The sequence below is a fragment of the Bos indicus genome, chromosome 13 (assembly GCF_029378745.1).
Source record: "Bos indicus isolate NIAB-ARS_2022 breed Sahiwal x Tharparkar chromosome 13, NIAB-ARS_B.indTharparkar_mat_pri_1.0, whole genome shotgun sequence".
Lineage (NCBI taxonomy): Eukaryota > Metazoa > Chordata > Mammalia > Artiodactyla > Bovidae > Bos > Bos indicus.
This window is the reverse complement of record NC_091772.1, coordinates 43,324,160-43,350,180: the sequence shown is the minus strand read 5'-3', so window position 1 is coordinate 43,350,180 and position 26,021 is coordinate 43,324,160. Positions and strand designations below refer to the sequence as shown.

The 26,021-nt window shown below is 42.5% G+C and overlaps 1 protein-coding gene across 1 annotated transcript; it reads right to left on the bottom strand.

Moving 5' to 3' along the window:
- Positions 1–5,719: 5,719 nt before the first annotated feature.
- LOC109567626 (dihydrodiol dehydrogenase 3-like) lies at positions 5,720–21,738 on the bottom strand. Its single transcript, XM_070801098.1, has 10 exons — positions 21,588–21,738; positions 20,391–20,519; positions 17,792–17,959; positions 17,373–17,489; positions 15,549–15,626; positions 15,011–15,133; positions 14,061–14,170; positions 12,853–13,018; positions 7,970–8,052; positions 5,720–5,933 (listed from the first exon to the last, which is right to left on the bottom strand). Exons 2-10 carry the CDS (start codon positions 20,472–20,474, stop codon positions 5,891–5,893), a joined length of 972 nt encoding a protein of 323 aa, XP_070657199.1. The 5' UTR covers positions 20,475–20,519; positions 21,588–21,738; the 3' UTR covers positions 5,720–5,890.
- Positions 21,739–26,021: the final 4,283 nt, after the last annotated feature.

Sequence of the window (26,021 nt, the reverse complement as noted above, 5' to 3'; positions counted from 1 at the left end):
TCTTGCATCAGGGTCTTTTCCAATGAGTCAGCTCTTTGCATTAGGGTGAAAAATATTGGAGCTTCAGCTTCAGCATCAGTCCTTCCAATGAATATTCAAGGTTGTTTTCCTGTAGGGTTGACTGCTTTGTTCTCCTTGTCGTTGAAGGGACTGAATCTTCTCCAACACCACCGTTCAAAAGCATCAATTCTTCGGCCTTCTTTATGGTCCAACTCTCACATCTACATGACTACTGAGAAAACCATAATTTTGACTATATGAAACTTGGTGGGCAAAATGATGTCTCTGCTTAATACGCTGTCTAGGTGTGTTATAGTTTTTTTTCCAAGGACCAAGTGTCTTAATTTCCTGGCTGTAGTCATGGTTCACAGCGATTGGAGCCCAAGAAAATATAAAGTCTGTCACTGTTTCCATTTTTTCCCCATCTATTTGTCATAAAGTGATGGGACTGGATAGGCTTCCAGGTGGTACTACTGGTAAAGAACCTGCCAATGCAGGAGACATAAGTGACATGGGTTCTACACCCATGTCTTCCTGGGTCAGGAAGATCCCCTGAAGGAGGGCATGCCAACCCACTCCAGTCTCTTGCTCAGGGAATCCCATGGACAGTGGAGCCTGGCCAGCTACAGTCCATAGGGTCGCAAAGAGTCAGACATGACTGAAGCGACTTAACATGCATTCGCACATGATGTGACTGATTGCAGTGACCTTATTTTCTTGAATGCTGAAATTTAAGCCAAGTTTTTCACTCTCCTCTGCCACCTTCATCAAGAGGCTCTTTAATTCAACTTCGCTTTCTGCCCGAAAGTTATCTGCATAACTGAGGTTATTGATATTTCTCCCATCAATCTTGATTCCAGCCTGTGATTCATCCAACCCTGCGCTTAGCTTGATGTACTCCACATATAAGTCAAATATGCAGGGTGGCAATATACAGCCTTGATGTACTCCTTTCCTGATCTTAAACCAGTTCATTGTTCCATGTCTGGTTCCAACTATTGCTTCTTGACCTGCATACAGGTTTCTCAGGAGGCAGGTAAGGTTTTCTGTTATTCCCATCTCTTTAAGAATTTTCCACAGCTTGTTGTGATCCACACAGTCAAAGACTTTAAGCAGTCATGGAAGCAGAAGTAGATGTTTTTATGGAATTGCCTTGCTTTTTCTATGATCCAAGAGATATTGGCAATTAGATCATTGCTTCCTCCACTTTTTCTAAATCCAACTTGTAAAAGTTCTCAGTTCACATATTGCTAAAGTCTAGCTTGAAGGGTTTTGAGCATTACTTTGCTAGCATGTGAAATAAGTGCAATATGCAGTAGTTTGAACATACTTTGGCATTGCCCTTTTTTGTGATTGGAATAAAAACTCACTTTTTCCAGTCCTGTGGCCACTGCTTTGCTTTCCAAATTTGCTGACATATTGAGTGAAGCACTTTAACAGCATCATCTTTTAGAATTTGAAATAGCTTAGCTAGAATTCCATCATGTACACTAACTTTGTTCATAGTAATGCTTCCTTGGGATGACTAGACTTCACACTCCAGGATTCTGGCTAGAGGTAAGTGACCACACCATCATGGTTATCCAGGTCATTAAGACCTTTTTTGTACTTTCTTCTGTGTATTCTTGCACCTCTTTTTCATCTCCTCTGCTTTTATTAGGTCCTTACCATTTCTTTCCTTTATTGTGCTCATATTTACATGAAAAGTTTCCTTGGTATCTCTAATTTTCTTGAAGAGACATCTAGTCTTTCCAATTCTATTGTTTTAGTCTATTTCTTTGCATTTTCACTTAAAAAGGCTTTCTTATCTCTCCTCGCTATTCCTTGGAACTCTGCACTCAGTTGGGTATATTTTTCCCTTACTCATTTGCCTTTCCCACTTCCTCTTTCCTCAGCTATTTGCAAGGGCTCCTCAGACAGCCTTTTTGCCTTCTTGCATTTCTTTTTCTTTGGGATGATTTGGTCACCACCTCCTGTACAGTGTTACAAACATCATCCATAGTTTCAGGAACTCTATCAATTTAATCCCTTGAGTCTATTAATCATTTCTATTATATCATCATAAGGGATCTTATTTAGGTCATATGTGAATGGTCTAGTGATTTTCCTACTACAGGGAGGGAATACAGGCCCACCTATAAACAGAAAATTGGATAAAAGATTTACTGAGCATGACCCAGCCTACCAGAGTAAGACTCAGTTTTCCCCACAGTCAGTCCCTCCCATCAGGAAGCTTGAAAATCCATCACATGGCAGACAGAGGAGCAAGAATTTCAATCCTATGGCCTTCAGAATGAAAAACACAATCACAGAAAACTAACCAAAATGATCACATGGGATCACAGTCTTCTGTAACTCATGAAACTATAAGTCATGCTATACAGGGCCACCCAAGATGGACGAATCATGGTGGGGAGTTCTGGCAAAATGTGGTTCACTAGAGAAGGCAATGGAACACCACTTTAGCATTCTTGCTGTGAGAACCCCATGAACAGAATGAAAAGGCCAAAAAGATATGACACTGAAGGATGAACTCCCCAGGTCAGGAGGTGCCCAATGTGCTACTAGGGAAGAGGGGGAAATAGCACCAGAAAGAATCAAGAGGCTGCGCCAAAGCAGAATTAATGCCCAGTTGTAGAGGTATCTGTTGGTGAAAGTATAAGTCTGATGCTGTAAAGAATAATATTGCATAGGAACCTGGAATGTTAGGTCTCTAATCCAGATAAACTGGATGTGGACAAACAGGAGATTGCAAAAGGAAACACGGACATTTTAGGAATCAGTGAACTCAAATGGACAGCAAATTTAATTCAGATGACCATTATATCTACTACTGTGGGCAAGAATCCCTTAGAGTAAAAGGAGAAGCCCTCATAGTCAATAAAAGATTCCAAATACAGTGCTTGGGTACAATCTCAAAAATGACAGAATGATCTTGGTTCACTTCCAAGGGAAATCATTTAACATCACAGTAATTGAATTCTATGCCCCAACCACAAATGCTGAAGAAGCTAAAGTTGAAAGGTTCTATGAAGACCTACAAGACCTTCTAGAACTAACACCAAAAAAAGATGTCCTTTTCATCATAGGGAGCTGAAATCCAAAAGTAGGAAGTCAAGAGATACCTGGAGTAACAGGCAAGTTTGGCTTTGGAGTGCAAACAACGCAAGGCAAAGGCTAACAGAGTTCTGTCAAGAGAACACTCTAGTCATAGCATACAACCTCTTCCAACAACACAAGACCTGTTCTCTAGGGGCTGGAAAAGGTGATAAAATAGATTGCCCCCTACAACTTCCAGAAAAGAATGCAGGCCTGCTGGCCTTTGATTTTAGCCCATTGATTTCGAATTTCTGACCTCCACAAATGTAAAATAACAAATTGGTGTGTCAAGCCACAAAATTTGGCCATTTGTTGGAGCAGCAGAAGTAACTAATACAGACATGGTTCAAGTCAACCCACCTCCGTCTGCCGCATCATAGGTTTTCATCCCTCTGCTAGATCGTTCCTCTGACCTCAGAGCCAGGTGGTCATCTCCCCCAACTAGGAGCCTTTTCCACTTTTTTCAGCAACTGCCCAATTCCGCGGTCTTCAATACAGCAAAGTCTTTGAAAACTGTGTATACTCTGTCTATCACTGGTCTCTTCATGCCATTTCTTGAACCCACTCTACTCAGGGTTTGTCTCAGTATGTGTATGTGTATGGCAACCAGTATTGTTCAATACACTCCAGTATTCTTGCCTGGAGAACCTGCTGATAGAAAAGCCTGGCAGGCCACAGTCCGCAGGGTCACAGAGAGGTGGACATGACTAAAGGGACCCCATATGCATAGACACAAGACTTTTTTTTGCCTGTGACAGCTCTGCCCCAGTGAGGGTTGAGCATGAAGGTGGCAGAGCTGCTTGGGTTGTGGGGACCATGGTGGCGCCAAGTGTGCAGGGATACAGACTGCCTCAGCCGCTGGATTATTGGCCCTATCAGAGGCTTTTTTCAAGCCTCTGGCACCTGACGATCAGAAGGACTCTCGGCTAGTCTTTGCCCATAGCTCCGCGGTTCAGGCACTTAGAGGGCTCCCTTGCCTGGGGTCCTTCTCTGTTGTTCCATGCATCAGACACATAGAAGACCCCCCTCCCAGTGCACCGCTTCCTGCCCCAGGCTGGGGTCCTACTCTGTAGATCAGCAATCAGGCACTTAAAGGGGCACTCTGCGTGGGGTCCTCCTCTGTAGGTCCCTGCCTCAGGTGCTTGATGGGTCAGCCTCTCTATTGTTCAGCTGTGCATGCTGGTGTGTGGGGAGTGAGGCTCTGGTGATGGCTCCATCCCCTACGCGTGACTCAGCAGTATCTCCTTGTTTCCATGTCTGCCTGGCTTTCCTCCACAGGCATTTCCCACCACAGTCTCCTCCCTCACATCTCCTCATCCATCTCTCCACAGCAGCCCTTGCCCTGGGATTGCTCCACAATCCCTAAGCTCCAGCTCCCAGCCACTGTGCCTTCTAGGGGACTTGCATCCCTGTCGGGGGTGTGTATGTCTGCAGCAAGAACTGTCTGATTCTCATTCTATTCAGGCTGCCACAGATCAACTATTTCACACTCAGCCTTAAATGTTTCTCCTCTGACTCAGACAATTGCCCTGCTGTGGGGATTGGACTCCTGCTTCAGTTCCCCCACGCGCTGAGGGCAGGTCCAGTCCTACTAACACTCCAGTTTTTCCCCTTAGTTCCTTTGTCCTATGGAGTTTTGTGTGGTTCCATATATTCTTTTCTGCTGGTCAGGTCCTCCTGTCTGCTCTCAGCTGGTGTTCTGTATGCACTTCTGTGTCTGAAGTTGTATTACTGATGTATCCGAGGAGAGAGATGTACTCCACGTCCACCTACTCATCTGCCATCTTGCTCCTCTACAAAGTGACTTTTCAAAAAACATCAGCTCATGTAACTACTATGCTCAAAACCCAAAATGTAATTGTGCATTTCTCTCAGAGTAAAGTCCTTTCAAAAATCTACATGACACAGACCCCCTGGCTCCACTGGCTCTCTGGCCTTCTCTTCAACTCCTCTCTCCCCACCTCACTAAACTCCACCCACATCAACTGACTTGCTGGCCCTTAAATGTTACATGAATACTCCTACTTCCTTGACTAGCATTTTCTGTTCCAGAGAAATGCAAGGAGCACTATATCTGTGTTTTAAGGCTCTTTCTTGTACAAATGAGAAGTTGTGTGGGATGAAGTGTAGTTGTCTCCTCTGCCTAACAGCTGTACAGAAATGGGAGAGATTGTGTAGAAATATCTCCTACAGGTACTTACCCATTTCTAACAGCTAAATACTCTTGATTTTGTTCACAGTCTCAGCCTCCACTAGACTATCAACTCAAGAATGTCTCATTTTAATTCATATCTATTGATAAAACAATTTCTAGGCAGACAATTAAGAAATTAAATGAATAAGATTTGCTGCCTTATAGTAAGCAAAATATAATGCTAGATTTGTAAATCATATTTTCAGCTTACCAAGATAATTATGCTAAGTTAAAACATAAGTATACACCCTGTAGATTGAAGATTCCTTCTCTGTGTAAATAAAAACTCACATTTATATAGGAAAGTGCACCAAAGTATTATTAAAATGGTTAACCATGGCTTATTTTTATTTTTGATCCTTTGCCTTCTATTTCCTAATTTTCTGTAATTTGTATGTATTATCTTAATTATCAGAAAAATAGAAGTATTCTTACTTTGAAGTCTTTATTGTTTCATAAAGTGTTAAATGTTTTAAAAGGAAAAGCAAGCTTTCAAAATTTCTGATACTTCATTTAAGCACCTTCACAAAGTACAAAAATCTTCTTCACTGCCCTAGAAGCAAGACATTCTCAAAGAACCACGGTGAGAGCTGAGAGTCAATATTCTTCAGAGAATGGATAATCTGGGTGATCAACACCACTGAAAGAGAAGAAGGAAGATTCATTTCTTAAATCAGCCATGTTGTCATAGAGAACATTGTTCTGTGAATGTGGTCAGGATGGGCTAAAACTCTAAATCTACAAGCAGGCCCCTCCTTCTCCCCTGACAAGCACACATGCAGGTGTCTGCTCCATGTGCACATGGCACATTCACGTGTAATATTCACTCCACAGTGACAGGTAGTTCGACTCAGGTTACAATTTATACGAGAGCACAAGACATGGGACTAACTGTGGGCATCATTTCAGACACAGGTGGAACTTCTGTCTCTAGATGAGGAGAAGAATCACAGTGAACAAATTAGCTACTCTTTTTCACACATGCATGGATAAGCAGATACTGAAAACCCCCCAAAATTCAGGTGTCTCCTTTAAGGAATTTCTCATCTGTTGAAGAGATACCACATACACCTCAGTAATCACACAACACAAAGTGGGATCATTATTTTCTTACTTTATAATATATTAAAACATTGCTTATTCAGCAATTAGTATTACTGCTGTTTTCCTTTTTTCCATGTTTGTACTTTTCATTCTAATGTGTCCTTTTAAATTCAATTTATTGTAAAGTGCATTTTTAGCAATTCCATGTTCCAGGAGCTGTGCTATTTAGTTGAGCCCACAAAGATAGGCATTCACGGCCCAGTGAAGGAGAACATAGAATTAAAAAGACTTTGAGAACTCAAAAGCCTTTGAGTACAGAAGAGGAGCTTTCTGTGTTTTTTCCATGTATCATATCTTTTCTTAGAATCATGATATAGCTTTGCAACAACAGGGGCAGTTTTGAGATCCTTAACTGAAATTAAATCTTCATTTTGCCATTATTTGTATTCTCATTTCTCAAAACTCCCTTGCAAATTTCTATTTTGTCTCTTCAATCCTGATCTCCTTCTTCAGGAATTAGGCAGCTAGAGTCGCATGTTAGTGACTAAGTCAAAGTCCAGGTGATAGGGGCTTCCAAAGGGATGTACCCCTGATGGACAGAAGCTACAGTGGGGTAAGTGTTGACTCAGAAAACCAAACACCCAGCCGATCTTCCCTGGGTGTGTCCTGCTAAGGACACAGAAGTCATTCACTGGAGGGTCAGTTAATGACCTACTTGTAATACAGTTTTGTGAAATTATAAGGATGAGGAAATGGGAGTTGGAATAGGGGAAAAGGCCAATGAAGAGATCAATTTGAAATAAATGGATAATGTCTTGGAGAAGAAATGCCCATTAGGGAGAAAACCCATCAGCCACTTAGGGGAGGGGGTTGAAGTAGGCCCCCAGTGACTTCTGAGCACTGATGCACATTGGCCTGCCTGGATCCCCTCCAGAAAAACATTAACATGACATTTTACGACTGTACATGGGCAAACATCAACGCGGGCTTCCCGGGTTGTTCAGTGGTAAAGGACCCCACTGCCCATGCAGGAGACATGGGTTCAACCCCTGAGTTGGGAAGATCCCTTGGAGAGGGAAATGCCTGGGAAATCCCATGAACAAAAGAGCCTGGTAGGCTATAGTCCGTGGGGTTGCAAAAGAGTCAGACAGGACTTCTCAACTGAACAACAACAAAACATGAATGTAATGCATGACGGATTCATTCTTATATAGCTATTATTAATACAATCATTTTCCCCTGATACAAAAAGAATTAAAGATGAGACATGTTCACAGGTCCCTGAAAGAACAGTGGGCTGCAGGCACTATGCCCTTTGTGTTTCCTGGGTCCCTCCACCCTCAGAGGAGGTACACTAGGCACAGGGATTAGGGACACAAAGTAGTGAAATCACCATGATGTCTGGGAATTCTACTGATGGGCTGTCCTGGGCCCAAGTCACATTTCTGTTGGTCAGAGATGGAGCCTTGGAGGAAACCTCTGGTCTGGGGTCTGCAGGAAGCCCCTGGTTTACTCCTACACTGGAATTCAGGACTATCTTCCCAGAATTAAGCTTTTGAAAAGCTTAGTTCTCCTGCTGACCTGCCTGCTACAAAAAACAGTGTGTGTGTGAAATATCTGCAAGTCACTTACAATAGTATCTCATTATATCTTATATTTCTATGGATGCCATCAATTGCTTTCATGTCTTCTGGACTCAGCTCAAAGTCAAACACCTGGAAGGAAGGAACAATCACATTAACCTCTCCCCCAAGGAGACAGCCTCCCCCCTGGGGCTGGAGGTCTTTCCAGCTGGATAGAGACACGAGGAAGGGGCAGGGAAGCTGTGTCTGTCCTCAGCTTCCAGGAGAACAACCTGGGACCCTCTGCTGAGTTCTCACCTCTCCTTCCCACACCTTCTCCTTTCCTGTCCACCTCACAAACATTACAGTGCATCAGTCCCTTATCTTTCTAAGTAAATCACTTGTGACAGAAAACAAACTAAAATCTTCTTTTTCCAAACACATTGCCTTTGGACACTCCTGACTCAATACAAAATCAGATTGATTATATTCTTTGCAGCCAAAGATGGAGAAGTTCTATACAGTCAGCAAAAACAAGACCGGGAGCTGACTGTGGCTCAGATCATGAACTCCTTATTGCCAAATTCAGACTGAAATTGAAGAAGGTAGGAAAAACCACTAGAACATTCAGGTATGACCTAAATCAAATCCCTTATGATTATACAGTGGAAGTGAGAAATAGATTTAAGGGACTAGATCTGATAGACAGAGTACTTGATAAACTATGGGCAGAGATTCGTGACATTGTACAGGAGACAGGGATCAAGACCATCTTCATGGAAAAGAAATGCAAAAAAGCAAAATGGCTGTCTGAGGAGCCCTTACAAATAGCTGTGAAAAGAAGAGAAGCAAAAAGCAAAGGAGAAAAGGAAAGACATGCCCATTTGAATGCAGAGTTCCAAAAAATAGCAAGGAGAGATAAGAAAGCCTTCCTCAGCGATCAATGCAAAGAAATAGAGGAAAACAACAGGATGGGAAAGACTAGAGCTCTCTTCAAGAAAATTAGAGACACCAAGGGAACATTTCATGTAAAGATGGGCTCGATAAAGGACAGAAATCGTATGGTCCTAACAGAAGCAGAAGATATTAAGAAGAGGTGGCAAGAATACACAGAACTGTACAAAAAAGATCTTCACAACCCAGATAATAATGATGGTGTGATCATTCACCTAGAGCCAGACATCCTGGAATGTGAAGTCAAGTGGGCCTTAGAAAGCATCACTATGAACAAAGAGGAGGTGATGGAATTCCAGTTGAGCTCTTTCAAATCCTGAAAGATGATGCTGTGAAAGTGCTGCATTCAATATGCCAGCAAATTTGGAAAACTCAGCAGTGGCCACAGGACTGGAAAAGGTCAGTTTTCATTACAATCCCAAAGAAAGGCAATGCCAAAGAATGCTCAAACTACCACACAATTGCACTCATCTCACATGCTAGTAAAGTAATGCTCAAAATTCTCCAAGCCAGGCTTCAGCAATATGTGAACTGTAAACTTCCAGATGTCCAAGCTGGTTTTAGAAAAGGCATAGGAACCAGAGATCAAATTTCCAACATCTGCTGGATCATCAAAAAAGCAAGAGAATTCCGGAAAAACATCTATTTCTGCTTTATTGACTATGCTAAAGCCTTTGACTGTGTGGATCACAATAAACTGTGAAAAATTCTGAAAGAGATAGGAATACCAGACCACCTGACCTGCCTCTTGAGAAACCTATATGCAGATCAGGAAGCAACAGTTAGAACTGGACATGGAACAATAGACTGGTTCCAAATAGGAAAAGGAGTACGTTAAGGCTGTATATTGTCACCCTGCTTATTTAACTTATATGCAGAGTACATCATGAGAAATGCTGGACTGGATGAAGCACAAGCTGGAATAAAGATTGCCAGGAGAAACATCAATAACCTCAGATATGCAGATGACACGACCCTTATGGCAGAAAGTGAAGAGGAACTAAAAAGCCTCTTGATGAAAGTGAAAGAAGAGAATGAAAACATTGGCTTAAAGCTCAACATTCAGATAACTAAGATCATGGCATCTGGTCCCATCACTTCATGGCAAATAGATGCGGAAACAGCGGAAACAGTGTCAGACTTTATTTTGGGGGACTCCAAAATCACTGCAGATGGTGATTGAAGCCATGAAATTAAAAGACGCTTACTCCTTGGAAGGAAAGTTATGATCAACCTAGATACCATATTAAAAAGCAGAGACATTATTTTGCCAACAAAGGCCCGTCTGGTCAAGGCTATGGTTTTTCCAGCGGCCATGTACAGATGTGAGAGTTGGACTGTGAAGAAAGCTGAGTGCCAAAGAATTGATGCTTTTGAACTGTGGTATTGGAGAAGACTGTTGAGAGTCCCTTGGACTGCAAGGAGATCCAACCAGTCCATCCTAAAGGAGACCAGTCCTGGGTGTTCACTGGAAGGACTGAGGCTGAGGCTGAAACTCCAGTACTTTGGCCACCTCATGCGAAGAGTTGACTCATTGGAAAAGACCCTGACGCTGGGAAAGATTGAAGGCAGGAGGAGAAGGGGAAGACAGAGAATGAGATGGCTGGATGGCATCACTGATGCGAGGACATGAGTTTGAGTGAACTCCAGGAGTTGGTGGTGGACAGGGAGGCCTGGCATGCTGCGATTCATGGGATCACAAAGTGTCAGACAGGACTGAGTGACTGAACTGAACTGAACTGAACTGACTCAATACCTTAACCTGAGCTAACATTAAACTGATTAACTCTCCCCAACATGCCCTGAGGGTGACAACATTCAGCTGAAGCACTGTGGGAAGGAGGCTCCCTGTGAAAGCCTATTCAAGACTCTGATATCAAACTATTCATTATCTATGACTGAATCGAACAAAAACTTTATGTAAATGTGTTTGTGGAGAAAGTTATGAAAAATGTTTAACATTAAAGAAACCTAGATAATTAAAAATTCATATCATATTCATGATATAGAAAGCTCAATTTTGTAAAGAAATTCATTTTCTCCAAATGATCTAGTATGTCAGTGCAACATGAACCAAAGACTTGAGCATGTATTCTTCCCTGGGAGTTGGTAAAGTGATACTCAATTTGCAATAAAAGAGAGCTAAACAAAAGCAATCAGGACATTCTTAAAAAATAAAAAATTATTCTGAAAAGCATACTTATTTTCACTTTAATAGCACGGTACAGAAAACAGAATAGTTAAATAGAAGAGAGACACCAGAAATGTACTTCTGGACACTTGATATATGACAGAGTTGACAATGAAAATCTGTGAGGAAATATGAAAATTTAGGTTTAAATTTAAATATACGTAAAGGTGTATGTCAGAGAAGGCAATGGCACCGCACTCCAGTACTCTTGCCTGGAAAATCCAATGGGCAGAGGAGCCTGGTGGGCTGCAGTCCATGGGGTCGTACAGAGTCGGACACAACTGAAGTGACTTAGCAGCAGCAGTAGCAGTAAAGGTGTATGTATCTATTTTCATATTATCTTAGATAATCAGTTCCAGCTAGATTACCAAACCAAATTTAAATGGAAACACGGAAACAATTGATCAGGGGACAATTTCCCTTCCCCTTGACTTGGCCTGACCTGTAACCTGTGGCACTAAACAGTGATATTTCCCAGAAGTGCTGAGTCAGATCTGAGCCCAGACAGGAAGAGGATTTTTTCCCTAATCACTGACAGGATCACAGCACTGTGCTGAGATGAAGACCAAGTCAGTTGACAACAGTCTAGCCAAACATATATGAAAAACTATTCAGAGAAGCATGCATGCTCCTCTAACAGGAGCCACATCCACCTGCTAAAGCAGAACTGCCGAGCTGCTCTGCACTGAACTGCAAATGCATAAGAGAGGCCAACTAAGAGGACAACAGCTTAGTTGAGTGCAGGCTGATTGTCAAACCACAGAATCAAGGGAAGCATAACTGATCTCTACATTAAATTCTGAAATTGGGGAGTTTTCTGTGCAGCTACTCTAAGGGGACAATATTGGTCTCCCACACAGAAGTCTAAATAGAAACAACCTAGCTAAAGTGGACAAAGTCTTGAAGAGGAGCTTCTCAAAGGCAGAAACTCATGGAGATTAAATGTATGAAGATGCAACCTTGTTAGTATTCAGGGAAATACTCTGTTTTCCCCTCTACCATGTTAAATTAAAAGGAGAGCCTTGTGACCTGGAGGAGGGCCCTCACCCAACCACACAAGCCCCCTGACCTCAAGACTCCAGCCTTATAAATGTGAGAAAGAAATTTCAATTTTTTCTCAGCCACTCAATCTGTGGTATTTTGTTGTAGCAGTCCAAACAGCCTAAAAAATTCACAGTTTTATCAATTGAGAACAAAGAAAATAAGATGTCATTTGCACAAGGTGACAGAATAAATTGCAGAAATAACACTGGAAATAAATCTCTGTTATCTGTGCAACCTTGGCTCAGATGGTAAAGAATCTGCCTGAAATGCAGGAGACTCCAGTTCGATTCCTGGATTGGGAGGATCCCCTGGAGAAAGAATAGATTACTCCAGTTTTCTTGGGCTTCCCTGGTGACTCAGACAGTGAAGAATCTGCCTGCAATGTGGGAGACCTAAGTTCAATCCCTGGGTTGGGAAGATCCCTTGGACGAGGGCATGGAAACCCACTCCATTATTTTTGCCTAAAGAATCCCCATGGACAGACCAGCCTGGCAGGCTAGAGTCCATGAGGTCGCAAAGAGTCAGACAAGACTGAGCAACTGAGCACACACACTGTCCAACGTTAACCCTCTCCAGCCATGCCACCTTTCTTGTTGCCACATCAGGAGGAGAAAACTACCAGGAATACACACAAGGCATTCATGCACAGCGGGGAACAGGTGACTTGTCTTGACTCAAGGAAAGTCTTGAGAGATGGACAAAGAATGACCCTCATGAAGGATATTCCTTAGGAGCCCTCTGTCCACAGCCCCACTCATCATCACCTGTATGTTCTCTTTGATCCGCTTCTTGTTGAAACTCTTGATCAGAACCACAACCCCACGTTGTATCTGGTAGCGAAGGGCAACCAGAGCAGGGGTCTGCTTGTTCTTTTTGGCAATGGCACAAAGAACCGGGTCCTCCAAGAGAACGGGGTGATTCTGGTTCACCCTGGAAGGAAATTCAGAAATGCTGAGGAGCTGAGACTAAATTCTCATTTTCTAAGGAGGCTTCTCAAACAGGCTAAGTAGGTCCACTCTAGACCAGTGCTTCTCAAAGTGTGCTCCAGGGACCAACATCATCAGTATCACCTGGGATCTTGTTAGAAATACAAATTCCATGACTTAGTTGAAGACAAACTGAATCAGAACCTCAACTGGGTCACCTCCCATTCTGTGTGTACAAAGTTCTGCATGTAATTCAGATTCATGATTGAGTTGAGACCAGGACTGCCAAACTCGTGGAATTTTTTATTTACTTCTCTGTTATTGATTTTCTTTGATAATCAAGACCATGAGTAGAGAAGAAGAAAAATACCAGGAAATTTTTTAATGTCACTTTTCTAGGCTTTGACAAAAACTGAGTAGTCCCAGAATGACAGTCATTTATTTCATCATTATTCTCCTAGAGATGTTTACATAATTGGTTCAAATTGAAATTTTTTTCTAGCATGATAGACCTAGGAGTTACATATTATTGTCCCAATTTTAGACATAAGGTAAGTGAGGTTTGGAACATCTATTTTTAGAAATGCATTCATTAGTTAATAAGCAAAATCATGACATAAGCTTGGGTTTCTGGTCTCAACTGGGAGATTATGTACAGATTTTAGTGTAATTGATGAATCTACAAGAAGGAGACCTGGGTTGGGTCCCTGAGTCAGAAAGATCCCTTGGGGAAGGGAATGGCTACCCACTTCAGTATTCTTGCCTGGAAAATCCCATGGATAGAGGAGTTTGGTGGGCTACAGACTATGAGGTCGCAAAGAGTCAGACACAACAAGCAACTAACTCTTTCACACAAGCTAATACAGTGTAGAGAAACTGTCTGGGTGATGAGAAGATAAAAGAGAAGAAATCAGTCCATCCTTCCCTTTTATTCCCCCTGCCTATGAGAGTTATCTCCAGACCACTGAGTACTGTATGATTGAAACCATTTCCTCAAAAACTGAATTTTAGGTAAACACCGTGTTGTCTTCCTTAGGGTTCATTACCATCCTTTTATTCTTTGGGATCCCAGAGCACTATAGGCAACAAGAACAATATCACGGGACTTGCAGAAATCCAACAGTTTACTCTGGTTGAGATAAGGGTGACATTCCACCTGTAGAATGCCAACAGAGAAGAGTGTCAGATTATTTGGGAAAGTAATATTAATAAAACAGAGAAAATTAAAAGTTTAAAAAAATGCTAAAGGAAAAACTACAACTTAAATATAAACTTGAAATATTAACATCAAGATAAAAATTGAGAGAAGTGTGCTTAAAAGTTAATTTTATGATAGACTTGGATGAGAGAACCATTCCAAGCTTGAGTAGCTCACAAGGTGAGCTCTACATATGAGTAAATGTTTCTGAGTAAATATTTTATTGATCATTAATATCACCATGAGCCTTTGACTTCAGTCTTTCACCTGGATGACTTTCATAGTCTTCAGCACATTTTCGGTACTGAAGACCCAGAAAAGCTGAAACACTAAGACTAAGGATTCAGCCATCCAAACCCCACACAAATTTTAAACCAATATTATGCGATTTAACTTTCTTTACACTCCATGCCATGTTTCGTGGTCCTCCTTCCCTTCCACAGTTCCCTCCCAGGCACTTTCAACATCCATTTCTGGACACCCTTTAGGCTCAGGTAAACACCACCTTCCTCTAAGTTCTGGGTGACTAGTCTAACCCTTCTTCACCTTCTTTACCTTTCCTCAGTCTCCACCACAATTTAGCAGGACCCCCTCCCCAGCTTTTCCACCCAGACTTTATCAAACAGGGATACCATTGTGGGTTCTATTCATAGTATTCCATCCATACAGAGGCTCTGCCCTCTAGAATATTCTGTCCACTAAGGTCAGATGAACAGGAGGGGAGGACAGACAGACATCAGGCTCCAGGGCAAGAAGGAGGTTGTGAAGAGCAGGAGGGAGAGGAGCCGAGCTGCTCACCTGGTTGCAGACGGGCTTGTACTTGAGCCCCGGCTTGTTCAGGATCTTCTCCAGCTGCTTGTGGTTGAAGTTGGACACCCCAATGGACTTGGTCAGCCCTGCGTCCTTACACTTCTCCAGGGCCTAGGGAAGAAGGGGGTGTGCACAGTCATTTAGAATGGGCAATAGAGCAAAACTAAATGCTGAAAATTATCTGTCAACAGGGTCACCCATCAAGAATTAGCATTGATTATTAAGAGGAAAAATGAAATTGTGACACAAAAACAACAATTACCATTTCCTCCTTAGAAAAATCCCTAAGAAGACATATTACATAGAAGGAAAGAGATGCCTGTCTTCACTGTCCCATATTCTCCTCCTTTGTTCCTCTCTGTGAGCATTCCAGCAATGGTTTCCTCCCCAAAACCCCAGCATCACAACCCTTAGATTCATGAACTGCTGACTCTGATGGTCCACAGCCCATTCTCACAGGTGGAAGAAATGAAGGAGGTTCCCCCTCTCCTGGCTCCTCCCCTGATTTTCTCCTCCCCAGACTCACCTCCCATGTGAGACAGAGATCCACTGAGTCTAATATTATTTTTCCATTTTCATCTTTTGGAAGCAATTCCTCCCCTGGCTGGAATAGAGGTAGTCATTTTAGAGATGTCACAAAGTAATATCTCTACATTTAGCCTGGCTGCTTGGCACCAGGTAGCAAACCTCCATGAGGTAGGGATTACAATATTCTGGATACTAGTATTTGCATATATGGAGTTGTAAGCAATGTCTTTAGGAGGGAGGCATATTCTAATCTCTTACACTTAATATATGTATATGTTGTAATAAATATGTTTTTCTAGGTCCTAAAAGGGAATTCCCATGACTTTTGTGGATTTTGTCTGTTCCTTGTACTTGTCTCTTTTGAAATGCTTCTCTTGAGTTGGAAAAGGCAGTAAGTTACATGACATAATTTCCAGAATAAAAATTTCAATCTTGATGTGATTGGATAATCAGACTTCCTTTTCCATCTGAGCCTCAGATGCCCTAGGGCAGGCATGTGAACCAGCAAGGCTCTCGTTAGGTTTATATGGAATGTGGAAGATCCAGACATGCTCTCAAACGTTCATGACCATGAGCCTTGAGCTGCCCCAAGACTATATTTGCCACCAGTTGAAAATGTCACTAATGTTCATGAATAAATACCATTTGCTTTATTTTAAAAATAAAGTGAATCATGAGTAATGCCATGATGTCTGTGTGTGCTAAGTTGTTTCAGTCGTTTCTGACTCTGTGTCCCCATGGACTGTAGCCCACCAGGCTCCTCTGTCCATAGGATTCTCCAGGCAAGAATACTGGAGTGGGTTGCCAGACTCTCCTCCAGGGGATCTTCCCAACCCAGAGATCAAACCTACATCTCCTGAAGCTCCTGCATTGCAGGCAGATTCTGTACTGATGAGCCAAAAGGGAAGCCTCCAATGTCATGATAAGAGATAGAAAAAATAGACATTTCTGAAGAGTACAGCAAAGCCTTAAATCTATCCATGACTTGGACTTCCCATCTACATAGTCCTCTAAGCTATTTTGCATAGGATGGCTTGAGTAGATTTCTGTAACTTAAAATCAAGAGTTCTATATAACACAGATTTTTGTTGTTGTAGTTTCATTGTGGGTTTGCTTTTGTTTTGGGGTTTTTTTGTTTTGTTTTGTTTTGTTTTGTCTCATGTTTATGGTATCTTAGTTCGCCAAACATGGATTGCACTCCTTCCCTCAACTCAGCTTTCCTCAGCAGTGGAAGCATGGAGTCGTAACTACTGGACTGCCAGGAAATTCCCATCTACATAATAATACAGCATAATGACACAGTTCTTAAAGTTTAAGTGCAGTCTATAACTTCATCATGAAGACAAGCAACAGTGTAGGCAAGGTTTCTAAGTCCCTGTAATGTCTGCTAGTTTTAGATCCATCCAGATGGAGCACCACCAAATCTGCTCAACTCGAATGGGTGAAAGAGGAGAAGAACTCATCACATTCGATGTAAGATTGTGTCATTGCTCATCATGGCTGCACCAAACTCTTGTTTCATGAAATCCCTAGAGACTCAGGAGTCATATTCAGGACTGTGTGCAGAACTCATCTATTTCTATTTCCTCAAGTTTTTAAGGCAGACACTGAGAGATTCTTTAACTCCTTTCTCTGGGAGGTGTGTAAGGGATTCAAAGAAAATCAGTAAAAAGATGATCATGAATGATTATTAGGGGGATTCTACCCTAGTGAAACCCTCTCTACAACCTACTAAGACAAATATTAATTCAACCATCCATGTAAGTTGATACACATTCTAAAAAAAAGAAGTAAAATAGAAACAATCACACAAATTTGCAACCTTCATGGACACTGGGAAATGAATGAGATAGAGATCAACATAATCCAGTTGAAGATCTTTCAGTGACTTTTCCAAGGCTGGTTGGACCAAATCTGGTCGAAGGAAAGTGCACCAAAGCTGCAGAGATTAAAGAATGGAAGCTGTGTTAATAGTACTTCAGGAAATTTTGGGAGAGGGGAGGGGGGCTTACCACATGGCTTTTCGGATATTACTTCACTGACCAAGGATTGAACCTGGACTCGTGGCAATAAAGCACCGAGTCATAACCATTGGACCACCAGGGAATTCCAATACTTTAGGAATGTAATAATAAACATGGGTCACCAAACAACTCTTCACCAAACAATGGTCCTATTATACAATAGTCACCTGGGCACAATCAGTTGCCCACATGTGCACATGCACAACACATACAGCACCTTTGAAGTGTAGAATATGTCTTCTCTCTTCACAGTGCCGTCTGCAATCTTGCTTCGAATGGCCTGGCCAACTTGCTCTTCAGTCTGGTACACACGAGCACAGTCAATATGGCGGAACCCAGCCTCTATAGCGAATTTGGTTGCCTCCAGAGCTTCGCTCCTAGGAACCTACATGAGCAACAAAGGTAGTACTTACATATTCACATGGTTAAAAGATTGCTAAAGTACAAGCTTTAGTCTTCCCAAGATTCAACTTTTCTTTGGGTAGTTCTGTATGCATGGTGATGAACTCATGACAGTTTGCTGAATGTTCCTGGTCAGTAATTAAATGGATACCCAGGAACTCATCAACCCCAGGCAATTAGTGGTTGATCACAGGTATCAGAGGACCCAAAGACCACCTCCAGGTTCAGTGATTTGCTGTTAGAACCCAATGGACTAAACATAAAGTTGTAGTCGTGGATAGGATTTATACTGTGAGACATTTGAAGCAAAATTGACAAAGGTATAAGATGTATGGTAAAAGCATCAAGAAAAAAACTTGAAGCTTCTAAGGCTTCTGGCTACCACTGAAGCTACACAGAATACACCAAAAAAAAAAAAAACTGTATCTATTCACGGTATCACTCAGTAGCTCAGAAGTTGCTCAGTCTTGTCTGACTCTTTGCCACCCCATGGACTGTAACCTGGCTCCTCTGTCCATGGGATTTTCCAGGCAATAGTACTGGAGTGGATTGCCATTTCCTTCTCCAGGGGATCTTCCCGACCCAGGGATCAAACCCAGGTCTCCCACATTGTAGACAGATGCTTTACCCTCTGAGCCACCAGGGAAGTCCTCTTTGTATTCAAGGTATACAAAGCAATATTTTCATACAAGTGCATGCAAGCTAAGTTGCTTCAGTCATGTCCAACTCTTTGCCACCCTATGGCAACCACAGCCCACCAGGCTCCTCTGTTCAAGGGATTCTCCAGGCAAAAATCCAGGAGTGGATGGCCATGCCCTCCTCCAGGGGATCTTCCCAACCCAGGGATCAACCCTTAACCTCTTATGTCTCCCGAATTGGCAGGTAGGTTCTTTATAACCAGCACCAGGTGGCACTAGTGGTAAAATAGTGTAAGTACTGCTTATAATTACCCACTGTTACTGATGATCACAATCAAGCTACCAGGAGATCCATCACCTCACATAGCTGACTTTTGAGGGGGTTTGTAAGAACACTAAAGATCTGCTCTCTTAGCAAATCTCAAGATAGAATCCATTATTATTAACTGGGGTCACCGTGCTGAACATCAGGGGTCAAGACTTCTTCATCTCAAACTGAAGGTCTGTCCCTTTGACCAACATCTTTCCCTTTTTCCAGCCTTGTCCTCAACTTCTGGTCACCATTCCTCTACTCTCTTCTTCTGTGCATTCCACTTTTTTAGATTTCACCCATAAAAAGATCATGAAGTATCTGTCTTTCTATTTCTGGCTTCTCTCATTTAACTTAATGTTCTCCAGGTTGATCTGTGTGGTTGCAAATGGCAGGATTAACTTTGTTTTTAATGCTGCATAATACTCAATTTCTTTTTATGTGATTCAGAATCTTTCCTGTTTCAAGGATCTAAATAATTTGTGTAACTTCCCTCTGTTGGGTCTAGTCCTGGTTTTTCTTAAATACTCAGGTATTTGGGACTGTACCAAGGAATGAACCGGTGAGCTTCAGTATAGCTGGTCCCTTCCCTCCCCTCATCCCACTTTGCACTACAAGGAAACAAGCCCTGTCTTCTGTCTTGAAAGGGTCTCTGAATATTTCCTTCTGTTTTATAGATGAAGAAGTGAGACACAAAGTTTAAGGACCAGGCAGCCCCTTGTCACAGCTACATACTCTAAAGACCAGATGGACAGCAAACTTTCTGGTTTCCAGTCTAGAGACTTGTCCACTAGCCCCTCATGTCCAAGCACTGAAAACTATACTTTAATAAAAAGCCACTGCAAAACCCAAGAATATATTACAAAGCCTGGCCTGTAAGACTGTAGTGTATCCCCTCAAATGACACTGTAATTCCCATAAGAAGAAGTAGTCAAGCAGAAACTGAAGTACAGGGTAAAACACAGCTGGAATGTGTCTGGCCTGGGACCAAGCAGACACCCCACAGTAGAAAAGCAATTCTCTCCCATTAGTTTTCAGCCATTTCATCTTCAGGACCTTTTACCTCAAATATTTCTCTGGGTCATGTCTTTTTGGAAGGAGGAAGGAGTTCTGGAACTAATAAAATACACAGAGAAACCCGACCATTGCAATCCCCCTCAGAGAGAAGCAGCTTACAGTCAGTGTTCTCGACACCCGAGTCTCACCTCTTGTGCCAAGCTGGGAAAGAGACAGAAACTGCAGGGGAACCCAGAGTAATCTGCAGGTGAGCACAGCCTCAGACCCTGATGCAGAGTGAAGACCGGATGCTCTCTTCCCTTTCACAGGGTATGGTTCTAGCCTGGTTAGTGGAACCACATGATCCTCCCAGAGTCACACAGGAGCTCAGTGCTTGACAACCCAAGTCCCCTTCCTCTCATGTTACATCCACTACTATTTATATCTCAACCCCACACCAGTACTTATACCTCTGGAGGTACAGCGGTGCCAAATCCCAGGACAGGAATGAAGTGGCCGTCATTAAGCTTCACCTTCTGGCTTTTGAGATCCATTGCCTGTTGCTCCTCTAACTAAGCAGAGTGATTTTTTTCTTCAACCTTTACAAGTTATAAATAACAGAAAGGTAACATACCAGCTGCTCTGTCAAATGTTAGCACGTATATTATAGAAGGAGTAGGATTAAATCCATACACATGGAGTAAGAAGAGGATTGAAGTGAGTTAAACAACTTGTTTCCTTTTTTAATCCATATAACCTTCAGTTCAGTTCAGTTGACTCGCTCTGTCATGTCCGACTCTTTGCGACCCCATGAATCACAGCACGCCAGGCCTCCCTGTCCATCACCAACTCCCTATAACCTTAAGTATTATGTAATGATGAGATTGGCTGAACAATTATTGACCATATGCCAAACTTCCACACAGCAACTGTTTTCCATTTTTCTATTATGAAGCCCAATCTCAATCAAACATCAATTGAAACAACTATCTTTCAGAACAAACATGCACACATACATAAATCACACAAACTAAAAGTGTTTAATAAGCATTTTTTTAAATGTTACCTCTTAATAAAGAATCAAAACTTCAAATGAAACTAAATTTGCCTTTTTACATTTCCCACCAGCAAAATTATTTGCTTTACAGATCTGACAGTGGTGAAATACTGAACAGGATATGGAAACCAGACATTATGGCAAAATACTTTTAGGAGATTAATTATTAGTAGCTTTAGGATACCATGTGCAATGTACAAACAGACTCTTGAGTGTTTATACCTTGTACCTAGCTATGTAACTTCTAGAGTACTCTCATATTGTAACTGATGCATATTTTACATAATTTACTATCTTGTGCAACATTATTCATAAAAGAAAAACCTATAAAAAATTGACAAATTTGGGACAGAAAAGGAAACTGTGATGCACTGATACTTGGGGACATTGTGAAGACAAAGAAAATTTAACATGTACAGTGATACCAGCAAAATGGTGAGCTAGGAGGATCAATTTCTCCCTTGGAAAGGCAAGAAAAGAAAGAGAAGGCAGCTGAAAAACCTCATAGGAGTTCTGGGAAACAGTCACAGATCTACAGCAACAAAGTGAACACACAACTAGGAAAAATCCGGACTAGAACGGTAGGAAATTTCATCATGTATTTACTCACATGTACTCTCCTGCCTGGGGAAGTGCAGTTCTGATCAGCTCCCAGTTGCCTCCCTCAAACCAGAGTGATAGAAAACCTTATCTGCAACCTACTTTGGGGCTACCTGGAGACTGGTGTCTGTTTTACTGAGCTTAAACTGAAGAGTAGCTGGAATGGGTATCACAGCTGCAGAGGGGGGAGCTATATATGGGGCCAGGGACAAAGGAATAAGGGTGGAGACATAGACTATATCATGTATTAATAAAATCTTGAATAGAACTGGGGTGTGGATTTGGGGAGATAGTAAGGCATTCAAAAACAGTCATAAGTACACCGGATTCAAAAAGCCACCCAGATGCTGACTCAGAAATGAACTGAATTGCCCTAAACTTTCCTGTTGGGCTGATACAAGGACTAAGTGCATGCCAAGCAAACTAGTGAAAGCCAGTCAGGACAAGGAATCAAATTTACCAAGAGTGAATATTTGCCCATTGTTTCAAGTACCCAACTATGAACACACACACACACACATACAGGAACACACACACAGAGACACACACACAGGAACACACACACAAAGGAACACTCATATAGGAACACGCACATATATGGATGGGCAGGGCAGCCATCACAGAAGGGCCTGAGGAGCAAGGTCTGGGGCTCTGATGGTGTGCCAGGGTTTTACCACATGCACAGCCGCCTGGACCAGGGGCTGCTCCAGCACGCCTTCCTCCAGCTCTGCCACCCTCTGGGGCAAAGGAGCCAGTGCTGGGAGTGGGGGAGGAGCAGGGTGCACACTTACAAGGGGTGGAACCAAGTTAAGGCCAACGGTCAGGGCTTCTGTTCTACCACCTTGGGACCCACCCAGCCCGGTAGGGTGGGGGCAGCCACAGAGCATTGGAGAAACCAGTGCTCACACTGGGCTCTGGCCCTAGCCTCCACTTCCCCCTCCTACCAACTTAAAAGTTGCCAGCAGGCCCTGGGAAGGGGTGACCTCTGACCAGCTCAGCTCCAGCTCTGTCCCAAAGCCTGTGGGCACCCAGACTGCATAGAGACACATCTGCACAAGGACACCCCTACAAGACTAGAGCAGGAAACTTTTTCAACTAATTTCATGGAGACAGAGGAAATTAAGCACAATGAGAAAACAGAGGAATTTGTTTCAAGTGAAACAATAAGAAAAACACATGAAAAAATCTGCTAACAATACAGAGATTAATAATTTACCAAAATAATCATTTATCAGAATTCAGAACAGTAATAAGAATGCTTCCCTAACTAGCAAATAGAACACAGTAACAATCACAGGATAAGGGTTTCAGGAGGAGAGAGAGAGGAAAAGGGACAGAAATGGATGTGATGAAACTATGGCTAAAAACTTGCTGAACCTGGACCTTTCCTGGTGGTCCAATAGTGAGGACTCTGCTTCCACTGCATGGGGCATGGTTCTGAACCTGGTCAGGAAACTACTTAACAAAAGTGATTAAAACTATGAGATGGCAAATGTTCCTGGAGTACCTGGATCACTCTGGTGTAATCACAAAGTCCTTATGCATCAGACCTGGGAGGGTTGTAGTTGAAGAGGAGGTGGAAGATAGGAGGATTAGATAAGAGAATCAAAGATTTGATGCACTATCTCTGAGATGGCGGGGGTGTCTCCAAGATGGAGAATGAATGTCTCCAAGATGGAGAATGTTCTCTAGAAGCTGGAAGAGGCAACAAAATGGATTTTCCCCTGAAACCTCCAGAAAAGAATGCAGGCCTGCTGGCACTTTGATTTTAGCCCATTGAACCAGCTTTTGCATTTCTGACTTCCATAAATGTAAACTAACACATTGGTGTTGTTTCAAGTCACAAAGGTTTTGGTCATTTGTTGGAGCAGCAACAGTAACATACAGATGTGGTTCAAGTCATCCCGCCTCCATCTGCTTTATCATGGGTTTTCCTCTCTCTGGGGACTGTTCCTCTGATCTCAGAGGAAGGTGGTCAACTCTCCCAATAGGGAACCTCATCTCTTGATTCCATTTTCATCTTCAGCGACTGCCAAATTATTGGTCCTCATTACAGAAAAGCCTTTGAAAACTTGGCACCATTTCTTGAAACCACCCTACTCAGGGTTTGCCTTCACCACTCTACCAAAGCTGCACTTGACCATGCCAAGGTTAACTGCCCAATCCAGTGGTCAGTTTCAGTCTTCTCATACCTGTCCCCTTGGAAGCATTGAACTCTTTTTTCCTTCAAACTTCTACTTCGCGTGCCTTCTGAGGACAACCCCTCCTACTTCATTCACCTCTTCTTCTCTGCCTCATTTGCTGATTCCTCCACTTAAAAAAAAAAAAAAAAAGCCTTCTTAATGCTGGGTCTTCATGAAGCTTGACTTCTCTGTCTACACCACTCACTGTTTAATATAATATCTCTGATTGTCTACTTTCATGACATTGCTGCTGCTGCTGCTAAGTCACTTCAGTCATGTCTGACTCTGTGCGACCCCATAGATGGCTGCCTGCCAGGCTCCTCCATCCCTGGGATTCTCCAGGCAAGAACACTGAATTGGGTTGTCATTTCCTTCTCCAATGCATGAAAGTGAAAAGTAAAGTTGCTCAGTCGTGTCCAACTCTTCGAGACCTCATGCACTGCAGCCTACCAGGCTCCTCAGTCCATGGGATTTTCCAGGCAAGAGTACTGAAGTGGGTTCATGACATTAGGTGGCAACTAAATTTGATAAGTCACAAATATAAATATTGTCTAAACTTGTCCTCTAATAGACTTCTATGTCCAACTGTATGCATGCATCTTCACTTGGGTGCCTAATGGCATCTCAAAGATACATGTCTGTAATTGAACTCCTAATCTTCCCACAAAAGTGTGCTCCCCCACATTGTCTCCCTCTGAGAAAATGGCATCTCCATCTCCTGTCCCTTAGCCACAAACACCTGGAGTCAACCCTGCTTCCCCTTTACCTCTCACTGTATGTCTAACATGTTCAACAGTCTAGTTAATGCTGCCCCTAAAATATATCCCTATTCTAATACCTCTGACCACATTTATTGCTCCTTCTGTGGTCCAAGCCAACGTCATCTCTCACCTAGATACCTGTAGAGTCCTAAAAGAGGGCTCTTTTTCCTCTTTTGCTTCTCAACAACCAAAGTCATCCTTTCAAAAGCATGTCAGTCAGCTCATGTAACTTATGCTCAAAACCCAAAATATCATTCTCCATTTCCCTCACAGTAAAGTCCTTTGAAAAGCTTACATGATACAGACCCCTTAGCCCCACTGGTTCTCTGGCCTTATCTTCAACTCCTGTCTCCCCACCTCACTAAACTCTACCCTCATCAGCCAACTTGCTGTCACTTCAGTGTTACATGAATACTCTTTCTTCCTGGACTTAGCATTTTCTATTCCAGAGAATGCAGGGAGCCACTGTCTCTATGTTTCAAGGCTGTTTGTACAGATGAAAACTGCGGGATGAAGAGTAACAGATGGCTCTGCCTAACAAATGTACAGAAACGGGAGAGACTGTGCACAATTATCTCAACAGGCCCTTACCCATTTCTAACAGCTAAATTTTCCTGATGTCATTCACAGTTTCATTCTCCACTAGACTAATGATTCAAGACATTTCTCATTTTACTTATTGATATTTATTGATAAAACAATGTCTTACTAAAGAATGTTCAATCAAGTTTTGATGAATGAACAGCAAAATACTCAAGGACTCATCAAAATGCTGAACATGGGCAGACAAGAAATTACATAAATGAGTAAGATGTGCTGCTTTCAGTTCAGTTCAGTCCAGTCACTCAGTCGTGTCCGACTCTTTGCGACCCCATGAACCGCAGCACGCCAGGCCTCCCTGTCCATCACCATCACCCAGAGTTCACTCAGACTCATGTCCATCGAGTCAGTGATGCCATCCAGCCATTTCATCCTCTGTCATCCCCTTCTCCTCCTGCCCCCAATCCCTCCCAGCATCAAAGTCTTTTCCAATGAGTCAACTCTTCGCATGAGGTGGCCAAAGTACTGGAGTTTCAGCTTTAGCATCATTCCCTCCAAAGAAAACCCAGGGCTGATCTCCTTCAGAATGGACTGGTTGGATCTCCCTGCAGTCCAAGGGACTCTCAAGAGTTTTCTCCAACACCACAGTTCAAAAGTATCAATTCTTCGGCGCTCAGCTTTCTTCACAGTCCAACACTCACATCCATACGTGACCACTGGAAAACCCATAGCCTTGACTAGACAGACCTTTGTTGGCAAAGTAATGTCTCTGCTTTTCAATATGCTATCTAGGTTGGTCATAACTTTCCTTCCAAGGAGTAAGCGTCTTTTAATTTCATGGCTGCAGTCACCATCTGTAGTGATTTTGGAGCCCAGAAAAATAAAGTCTGTCACTGTTTCCACTGTTTCCCCATCTATTTCCCATGAAGTGATGGGACCAGATGCCATGATCTTTGTTTT

Bases quoted from the DNA above. Each gene is read 5' to 3' on its own strand.
- LOC109567626 (XM_070801098.1), bottom strand. From the start codon at position 20,474: ATGGATCTCAAAAGCCAGAAGGTGAAGCTTAATGACGGCCACTTCATT. The intron at 17,490-17,791 runs GTGCTGTATGTG...TAATCTCTGCAG, and splicing joins ACATATTCTACACTTCAAAG to CTTTGGTGCACTTTCCTTCG. The intron at 15,134-15,548 runs GTGAGTCTGGGG...CTTCTTCCCTAG, and splicing joins ATCTCTGTCTCACATGGGAG to GCCCTGGAGAAGTGTAAGGA.